A 10,731-nucleotide genomic window follows, 5' to 3' on the forward strand; every position below is an offset into this window, starting at 1 on the left:
TTCTCCTTTCCTTGCTCTCTACTCTGCCTGGAACACCATCACTGCTTACAGTCCCCTCCTAATCTCTTATCTCCTGTTCTCTAAATCTCAGGAGTAGGAATAGCCTCCTGGAAGCCTTCAGCATTGGGCTATTTATCCCTGTCTCTGGGTTTCCGTAATACCCTATTACATGTGTCTGTCATTGTCCACACCACCTTCTATATTTATTGTTCTCTCTTTCCTCATGTGAAAGCTTCTTGTGGGCAATGATCAGATATTATTCAATTGGGGGAAATTTTTCACTCAACAGTTCTTGAAATGTAATTGCTATTCAACAAGTGATGAATGAATGAATCTCTTCTGTTTGCTGGGAATAGTCCCCTCATCTATGTTCAAGATATTTTAGAATATTTAAATAAATAGTTTAAAAAAAAAAGTGTAGAAATATAGCTAAAAATAATACAAAGTTGTTGTTGTTAGGTGCTGTTGAGTTAGTTTTGACTCAGAGCAATCTGTATAGGGTTTAAAAGGAGCAGCTGGTGGTTTTGAACTGCCAGCCTTGAGGTCAGCAACCTAGTGTTTATTCTACAGTGCCATGCCAGGACCCCTAATATAAAGTTAGTAATCACATTTTTCCCTTCTAACTTTTAGGTTAGATGATGAAAGAGTATGTGGAGCCATTATTATTGTTTTAATCACCATTACTGTTATTGGCTACCCTAGTACTCATAGCCATGAAGATGCTAGTTGGATTATCCCAAAGGATAAACCTGGTGATAGTCATTGTATGGAAACAGATCAATAACATTGCTAGGTATATTAGGAGTCTCTGAGTGGTACAAACAGTTAACATACTTGGCTGCTAGCCCCAAAATTGGAAGTTCAACTCCACCCAGAGGCTCCTTGGAAGAAAGTCCTAGAGATCTACTTCTGAAAAAATAAATCACTAAAAGCCCAATGGAGCACAGCTCTACTGTGACACACATGGGGTCACCATGAACCTGAAGTGACTCAATGGTAACTGGTTTTTAGATGAACATACATTAGTTCTGGGCACAAGAGCCTGAGGGAGATCCAGAGGCCTATTCTTACTTATGCCCACTCTCAGGACTAAGTGATTGTACATGCTGCTGATTGTTCATGCTGCTGGCTGGGTAAGGGTTTGACCTGCAGGCCCCATGTAGCCTTGGTCTCAACATCAATGCCAGTTATTCTCAACCTGTCTGCACATTACAGTCATTTGTTGTTGTTGTTGTTGTTGTTGTTGTTGTTGTTAGGTGCCATCAAGTCAGCACCGACTCATAGCAACCTTATACACAGAACAAAACAATGTCTGATCCTGGGCCAGCCTCACTACTGTTGCCACACTTGAGTCCATTGATACTGCCACCTGGCCAATCCATCTCATTAAGGGTCTTCCTCTTTTTCTCTGACCCTCCATCTTACCAAACATGATATCCTTCTCCAGCTACTGTTCCCTCCTGACAATATGTCCAAAGTATGAGAGACGAAGTTTGGTCATCTTGGCCTCTAAGGAGCACTCTGGCTGCACTTCTTCCAAAACAGATCTATTGGTTCTTTTGGCAGACCATGGCACTTTTAGTATTCTCCTAAATCAATTCTTCTATGATCTTCCTTATTCACTGTCCAGCTTTCACATGCATATGAGGTTATTGAAAATACCATGGCTTGGGTCAGGCGCACCTTAGTCCTCAAGTTCACATCTATGCTCTTCATTACAGTTATTTAGGAAGCTTTAAAATACTGATACCCAAGCCCCACAGGACTTCTGCTGTGGCGCTTTAGGGTAAGCACTGGACTGCTAATCACAAAGTTGGTGGTTCAAACCCACCAGCTGCTCCTCAGAAAACCTATAAAGGATCACTATGAGTCAGAACTGACTTGATGACACTTAGCAACAGCAACAAAGTCCCACCTGACATTACATCAGAACCTGGAGGGTGAGCCTGGCTTCTGTTTTGCTTAGTTCATATATTTATCATTATTTATTTGGCACAATGTCTATGGCACCCACTAACTGATAGGACTGTGGTTAGTTTACATTAAAGCAAGTCATACAAATGAGAGGAATGTTAAAATAATGAAACTCTTTTAAGGACTTCAGAATTCTCTGGGCTCACAAGAAACGGTAATTCCAAGGCACTTACCTGTGGTTCTCACCTTGGGCCAGGTAATCGATTTCCATAAGTATCTGGCTTTTTCCATATCCTGGTAATCCTTCATACATTAGGACTCGGCTACAGTTACACATCAAATATTCCTTCATAGTACACATGAAGTATTTGATCTCCTTATCACGTCCTGTTATTTTTATTTTTTAAAAAAGGAGCAAACCCAATCAACATAAAATAGTCTAGAAATATTTAAAAAGCAAATAGTGACATCCTTTTAAGAATACTCTTGGAATTTCCATGGCATTGAGCATGGGCTTTCTGAAGACCCTGCGTACTTCAAAAAAACATAAAACCTTTTTCTACAGCTTTAAGGTTAGCAATATGGTTTTTGTAACTTTATTTGGTTCTCACAAACTGTGAGAGAAAGTATTATTGTAACTCATTATAATATTCCTGTAATTACAGTATAAAAAACTGAAATTTGCTTAGATTGCCCAAGAATTAAATCTAGATTATCTGACCCTATAATCTGTTTTCTTTTTTTTCTATAACACACTAAAAGTAAACTGTAGATTATTTTGGAATAAATTTATAAAAAATAATTATAGGTAACAACAAATACTGAAAAATTATGCACAAAATATTTGTATTTCACTTTCTGTGATGAAGTAAACTTGTCATCTGTAAATTAAAAATTATACCTGACTTAGGACTACTAGAAGTATTTCCCGTGATCTGAAGAAAATTTACCTTCAAAACTCATGTAGATTGTTTTTATCATATGAACCACACAAATTCTCAGTAAAAATAAACTGTAGTTGTTTTGTTTCTGATTATAAAAGTAACACATGCTCAGTGTAGGAAATTTAGAAAATTGGGGGGGGGGGGAGTCCCTGTAACCTATCACTGTCATTTTTCTTCTCTTTCTTTTCTTTGTTTTTTTTAAATGTGATTTTAAATATATGTAACAGGATGCCTTAGTTAAATTTGACACTAAACTCTATGCTTGGAAACCTGCATCAACAGGAAAGGAACCGGAAAACTGTAATTTCAAAATAGTGAGCGATTTCTGTTAAAAGAATTGGAGACTTATTTGAAGCAGACTGTTCATTCTCTTCTGGATAGATCACTGAGGCCACGCTAGAAATACACTGATAGAGAAAAAATACATACCCAGGTATTAGCTAATGTCTTTCTTGAAAATTAGGACCATTGATCCAGTGATGGATACTTAGGCCTAGACACCAAGAAAACATTATAGTTTACTGTCATCTGTGTTTTTGATTTCAAGAACACCAAACCAGCTGCCATCAAATTGATTCTGACTTACAGAATAATGTTTCCAAGACTAACGCTTTATGGAAGCAGACTGCCACATCGTTCTCCTGTAGAGCAGCCAGTGGGTTTAAACCGCTGACCTTTCGGGTATCAGCCGAGCACTTTAACTACTGCTCCACCAGGACTCCTTATGTTGTTAATTAGCATATATGTTTTTATTTACAGGAGCTCTCACAAAAGAAGGTCATTTCCCATACTGCTAATTTCTGTCAGTCAGTTTTTTTTGCTATAGATTTAAGGAAATGTTTTATGTCTAATGTCTGCCTCAATCAAGGCAAAAAGACATTAAGAACAGACTCTAAGAAATCAGTGCGTTTTTATTCAGTAGAATTTAATATGACTGTCATACTAGGTCCACATGAAAGGGCTTAGGACTTCTACCTGCTGTCAAACACTGTCACAAGTATATCCTGGGATAGAAATTATGGCCTCAGATAAAAATGAGAGAGTGCTTTCCTTTTCCACAGGAGTTGGAGAATTTGGACTTCATGGAGTGATTTTCTTGAAGATGTGACAACAGTCTGGATGCAATGCAAGTGAAACATTGGGGCTGGTGGAAGAGCCCTTGGCAGTTCGGGAACTTTTATTGTCTTCCTTTAGACTTTGTTGACACCAAGATTCTGGTATAGTATTTCTCCCAAGTGTAGAGCAGAGCCTTCTCTTAACTGTCCTAACAGAGCTGTGACAAAGCTTTAACTTATGATGAAACTCTCAGGTATGTTCAGGTCTAACAAAGGAAAAGTGCTACTAGGAAAGGCTGTCTTCAGAATCCACAGGCCAATCTTCATGGCTTCTTCTCTCACAGGGTACTACCGCTGCCTCACTGGAGGTCTACATCCCTAACTAGTCTCAAGCTAGTTTTTCAATGACAGGGTCCCTATCACCAAGATCACAAAAACACTAGTTCCTGATGGACTGCAGACCTAAATGTAAACAGTAAAACAATGAAATGTCTAAAAGAGAACACAGATAACTACCTTCACGACTTTTGGATGAGGAAAGATGTGGTACGTAAGATACAAAAGCTCTAGCTATAAAGATTAGATAAATTGAATTAATTAAAATTGAGAACTTTCATTCATTAAATACATTATTAAAAGTAAAAAGACAAACACAATGGGAAAAGTTATGTGCAGAACAAACAAATGACAATGGGACCATTTTCAGAAGATATAAAATAATTCTGACAGATCTTTCATAGAAAAAAATACAACTAAATTTTTTAAAATATAAACAAAAGATTTGTAGACACTTTATAAAGGATGTGCACATGACCAATAAACATATGAAAAGGCGTTCAAACGTCACTCAAGTACAAGTGGAAACCATACCAAGATACTACTATATAGTCAACAAAAATTATTAAAATTATAAAGAATGATAAAACTAAGTTGTTGGCAAGAAAAAGGAGCAATTTTATGTCTTGTAATAATATTAGAATATAAATAAATGAGTCATTTTGGAAAACTGGCATCAAATGCCAAAGTAGTACACTTTGCTCCAACAATATCTTTCCTATATCTATACCCAACAGAAATGCACATATGTGTTCACCTAAAGATTTGTACTAGAGTATTTGTGGCAGTATTATTCATAAGAACCAAAAACTGGAAACAATTCAAATGCTGTACAAAAGCATAATGAAGAAATTGTTGTACATTTATAAAATGGAACACTACAAAATAAAGCAGCAGTCAAGAGATCAGATGACGTATTGCATTGGGCAAATCTGCTGCACAGGAACTTTTTAAAGTATTGAAGAGCAGAGATATCAGCTAGAGGGCTAAGGTGCGCCTGACCCAGGCCATGGTATTTTCAATAGCCTCATATGGATGCAAAAGCTGGACAGTGAATAAGGAAGATCATAGAAGAATTGATGCCTTTGAGTTGTGGTGTTGGAGGAGAATACTAAAAGTGCCATGGACTGCCAAAAGAACCAATAGATCTGTTTTGGAAAAAGTACAGCCAGAGTGCTCCTTGGAGGCTAGGATGGCTAAGCTTCGTCTCTCATACTTTGGACATATTGTCCGGAGGAAACAGTTGCTAGAGAAGGATGTCATGCTGGGTAAGGTGGAGGGTCAGAGAAAAAGAGGAAGACCCCTAACGAGATGGATTGGCCAGGTGGCATCATTGATGGACTCAAGTGTGGCAGCAGTAGTGAGGTTGGCCAAGGATCGGACATTGTTTCGTTCTGCTGTGCATGGGGTCGCTATGAGTCGGTTCCGACTCGATAGCACCTGACAACAACAACAACAACAACAAAATAATGGAAGTGAATGAGTTACAGCTACAGTTAACAAATGGTTGAATCTTATACCATCATGTTCAGTAACTGAAGGCAGATGTACAACATTACATAATGTATGATTGCACCCTTACCAATTTTAAAAGCAGACATAAGTAATCTAGGGTGTTGGAAGTCTTTGGGGAAAGGGTAAAGGAGAGGGCAAATGGGAGTTTTGGGGTACTGATCTTTTCCTACTCTTAACCTGGATGTTGATTATATATTTACTTCATGATAATTTATTAAGCTGCATACGTATCATTTGTCTACTTTTCTGTATGTTTTGTTATAATTCAGTAAAGAAGTTTAAAATATGAAGGCCCCACTACCTACCCAGCAAAGGGTAACCTTCATTTCTGTTGCAGTTGAGGTACGCCATACCAAACATGCTAAAGGGAAGAAGAAAAGAAAAGATGTTAGGTTCAAAACAAGAAAATGTTGAGAGCAAGAGTGACTCATTCTGAGTTCCCAGAAAGCCTCCTTTTTGTTAACAAGAGTGTGTCCCCTGACTGGCAAGTTGCAGATGCCAAGAAAAGGAAAGAGGAGGAGAAGTTGTTATCTGGGAATAGAGTCCAAACAACGTATGTAGCAGCCCTTACCATAGCACCTGGCATACTGTTCAATAAATGCTTGTTGAGTCTACATTGGTAGGTCTGGCCCTTTCCTGGGGAGACCAGACCCCCAATATGTGGCCCAATGGATTCAGATGTGGTGCAAACCTCATATCCTGGAGAGATTCCACAAATTGCTCAAACAATAGTACAGCTCACTTTTGTAGAGCACATGCTAGGTATATGGTGCAGTTCCAAGTGTTTTATATGCACCATTTCCTTTAGTTTGACAAAAATCTTATGAAGAAAGTATTATCAAGATGATGTCTGTTTTACAAATGAGGAAATTAAGGCATAGTTTAATTTGAGCCAAATCCATGGTTAATGGTGACACAAAACACTATAGAGTCAGTATCTCAAACTAGGCCAAGGTACATATGCTTGCCTACTACTTAGCTCTTGAAGGAGGCTTTCAGTCACAATGAATCTTTCCCTTCTCTGTAAAACAAAACCAAACCTTTGTGTCAATTCCAACTCACAACAACCCTATAGAACACAGAAGATCTGCCCCATAGGGTTTCCAAGGCTATCAATGGTTACCAAAGCAGACTACTACATCTTTATCCCACAGATTAGGTGGGCAAGTTCTCATCGTATACTTTCTGATTAACAGACAAGTGCTTAAATTTTGTGTCTCTAGGGTTCCTTCCTTTCTCAGTACTACCATATAATGTTCTTATGCCTCCATACAGCATATATCAAAATCTCCTGTGTAATATGAGTATATAGATAATTTTGTAGATGTTAATTTTTCTCATGAAAATGTGAACATTCAGAACAGTAACCAGACCTTTTCTATTCTCTTATCTTCAGAGGTGATTTGATCAATTCTGTAGAATGCAGATGTTGGGATCAAATCGTTTTGGTTTTGGATAGTAGGTTGATTGCATTAATGGCTCCAGTTTTTCACCCCTACTTGTATTTAAACTTTTGTTTTGTAACTATGTAGTGCTTTCTCAGTCTGGACACAGCCTTGTGAATTGCTTCAGCTAATGGGATGTAGCAAACATAATACAGGAAGAGGCTTGAAAGTTTTCTTAAGCACTGGGGCTCTCTCTCTTACTCCTCTGATTTTGCCATGACTGTATGACTGGGTTACCTGGCTGGAGGATACATCTTAAAGAGCCAAATTACCCCAGTTATGTGAGATGGACTGCTCCAAGTCATCCTAATTCAGCCAACAACCCCATGGTATGTGAGTGAGCTCAGCCAAGATCAGCCAAATGCCGTCAAGATCAGTTGATCCCACAAAGTCATGAGGTAAATGAATGTTTATTGTTGTATACCACTGAGGTTTTGTGGTTATTATAATGCAGTATAATTCTGGCAGTTTGAATCTTGAATCCTTTGCTTACTAGAAGTATGAACAAGTTATTTAACATCTCAGAGCCTCCATTTTTAACCCTTTCATGACAAATGGTTACATATAGTGACCATCTTATATTTTCTACTGGTAGTGTAGTGGTTACGAATCGGGCTGTGAACTGCAAGGTCAGCAGTTTGAAATTACCAGTTGTTCTGCAGGAGAAAGATGAGGCTTTCTGCTCCCATAAAGATTTACAGCCTCGGAAACCCTGTACAGGGTTGCTATGAGTCAGAACCGATTCCATGGCACTTAACAACAACAAGGATAAGGTGGGAAGCTGCTATCACACTTTTTCCCCATGTTTTCATCTGATCAGGACCTGTGTAAGTGCATGAATCTGAAAAACTGGACCTCATTCCACCAACCCCAGCACCAGAGACCCTTGCGACATATGTGTCCCACTAAATGTATCAAAATCCATATTATCTAAAAAAAAATTTTTTTTCATTTAATTCAAAATGTCTTCCCTTACTGAAAACATGTAGTTTCAATACATAATTCAAAGCAGAAAATAATTTGGTCTTGAAAGGCTTTCCTCAAATGGTACTCCATAAATGGAGATAATGCTAGTTTCTACCTCATTTAGTTGATATTAAGAGTAAGCTATATATTTTGATGTGGCACTACAGGATAATGCACTGGGCCACAAGATCAGTTTGAACCACAAGGTTGGTGGTTCAAGCCCATCAGCCGCTCTTAGGAAACCCTATACAGGGTTGCTGTTGGTTAGAACTGACTATAGCACTTTACAAAAACAACGAATATATTGTGACACAAAGTGGCTAACATTTAATAAGCACTCATTCACATTATTATTGTTCATTTAAGCAAACAATGTTTATTGATGACCTGTTTATGCTAACTATAATTTGCTAAATCCTGGGAATATGGGGAATGAGCTCTACTGGCACTGTGGGATAAGCACTGGACTGCTAACCCACCAGCCACTCCACAGGAGAAAGATGATGCTGTGGGCTCCCATAAAAGATTTACAGTCTTAGAAACCTATATAAGGTTGTTATGAGTCAGCACCAACTCAATGGCAATAGAATAGGGGCTACAGAGCTGAATCATAAAGGCTCCTTGAGCCAAGTGCAGCATGTCTTCTGTTATCTGACTCTTTTAAAACAAGATCCTAGCTTGTTAATATAAAAAATAATGTCTTAGAGAGAACAAACAAGATATCAGATTGGGTAGAAGTGCAATGAGGAGCTCCATCAGCAACAACACAGAGTAACGGACCAAGAAGACTCAGGGGATGGTGCCAGAACTCTGAACCACATATAAAGGAATATTTAGAAGGTTGGAAAGCTCACAGCTAGGGGAATTTGTAACAGAAGCAAGAAATCTATTGCTTTCTAATTCAAGACACTCAGTTGCTCCCAGAGCCACCATCTTGGGCGAGACCGAGCAGGGGAAGGATCAGAATAGCCACAAACACCTGACAGAACCACCAAGATAAAGGTGTGGACATTCTTTTTTTTTTTGGTATTTGTTCATTGGTCTATTGCTGATGACTAGAGGAGGTGCTTGAGTGAGTGGACACCTGCCCCACCCATTCTGATGACTAGAGGAGGTGCTTGAGTGAGTGGACACCTGCCCCACCCCCACCCCTGGAGGGTTCTACTACACATGCACACTGATCTTCTCAAAATTTAAACTGACTGTTTCTACTTAAAATCAAACAGCAGTGAAAAACAGCCACAGCTGGCCCAGAACAGTTTATCACTAGGAAAAAGTCCTGAATGGGGATTGTGGAGCGGGACTGGCAGACTAGGATCTGCCAGTTTATCACTAGGAAAAAGTCCTGAAAAACTGTTTATCACTAGGAAAAAGTCCTGAATGGGGATTGTGGAGCGGGACTGGCAGACTAAAAAGGAAATAGGCTGAAAATTGAATCCTGAGTTACATCACAATGACCAACATTGGTATCTTGAAATTTTTCAGGAAGAAGAGTGATAAGGGAAGCCCATTTCCTGATCACTTCTATCTGGAGGCAATCAGAAAGCATAAAAAATACCAAAATACACACCCATCTAAGTATTAAGGCCACAGATAATGCCTGAATATGCCCAAAAAACAGAAACAGAGACCATATCAGCACATGTCCAGAAATGAGATAAAGTGACTGAGACAAATGAACTAGAAGTAGACCTACACTCCATACTGGAATATGGGCAGGCTTTGGAAATGCCTGAGAAGGAATTCAGAAAAATTATTATAAAATATATCAAAACACTATACATGACCACGTTGGTCACTGATAAGGGGAAGAGGAGAAAAAAACAGCAATGAAGTTGCAAGCTAAGACCGACCACATTCAATAGACACCTATGAACCAGGGAGGAGACCTGGATGGCCAGCAGTATGGCAAGACGTAGGGACTCCTGGGCCCATAGGCAGCGACATGACCACAGAGGACTAAAGCAGAGAGTAAAGCATCCAGTTGATATGAAGTGAGGGGAGATGCACAAGAACATCCATACTGGTAGATAGTAACCACTTGACCTGGCTTCGATGGCTGGATGATCAGAACTCAACTAGAAGAAGAAAGAAGAGGGGGAGGGGGGGAAGAGTAACAGGATACAATTTGATGAACTTTACCTATACTTATGGATGTAGTAGCTCAAAAAAGGGAACAAATCTTTATGGCAAGGTTCACTCCCACCCCCTCGATACACAGAGTTGACAGGGATGGGCAACTTAGACATTGGCTACCCAAAATTGGGGGCCTATAAAGACAAGAAGTGACTGGCTTACAAGCTTTCAAGAGGGAGCCTAGTTCTAGAGGGTGCAGGAGAAGGTAGAATCACCACTGAATGATTTCCAATCTGTTGGGACTGGGTTGATAAAAGGAAATGAGGATAAGACTCTTGTGGTACCATAGTGAATAACTGTCATCAAGACTGACTGTGAGAATAAGAAATATAGAGGTAGATGTTTTTTGACAAAAGGAAGTGAGTGATTGATTTTCAGCCCAGGAGCAGAGGTCCCTAGGACTATCAAGTGAGAAGAATG

General features: G+C 39.1%; 1 protein-coding gene across 1 annotated transcript in view; it reads right to left on the bottom strand.

Annotated features, from left to right (window-relative positions):
- Nucleotides 1-10,731, bottom strand: part of ADCY10 (adenylate cyclase 10 (soluble)) — a 135,141-nt gene that overhangs the window by 85,499 nt on the left and 38,911 nt on the right. Inside the window, exons 12-13 of the mRNA XM_006872618.1 lie at nt 6,070-6,125; nt 2,148-2,301 (exon numbers count right to left, since the gene is read on the bottom strand). Of these exons, the coding sequence (XP_006872680.1) occupies nt 2,148-2,301; nt 6,070-6,125 (210 nt within the window). The remainder of the gene's footprint in view (nt 1-2,147; nt 2,302-6,069; nt 6,126-10,731) is intronic.

Source organism: Chrysochloris asiatica, unplaced genomic scaffold (genome assembly GCF_000296735.1).
Source record: "Chrysochloris asiatica unplaced genomic scaffold, ChrAsi1.0 scaffold00207, whole genome shotgun sequence".
NCBI classification, from domain to species: domain Eukaryota; kingdom Metazoa; phylum Chordata; class Mammalia; order Afrosoricida; family Chrysochloridae; genus Chrysochloris; species Chrysochloris asiatica.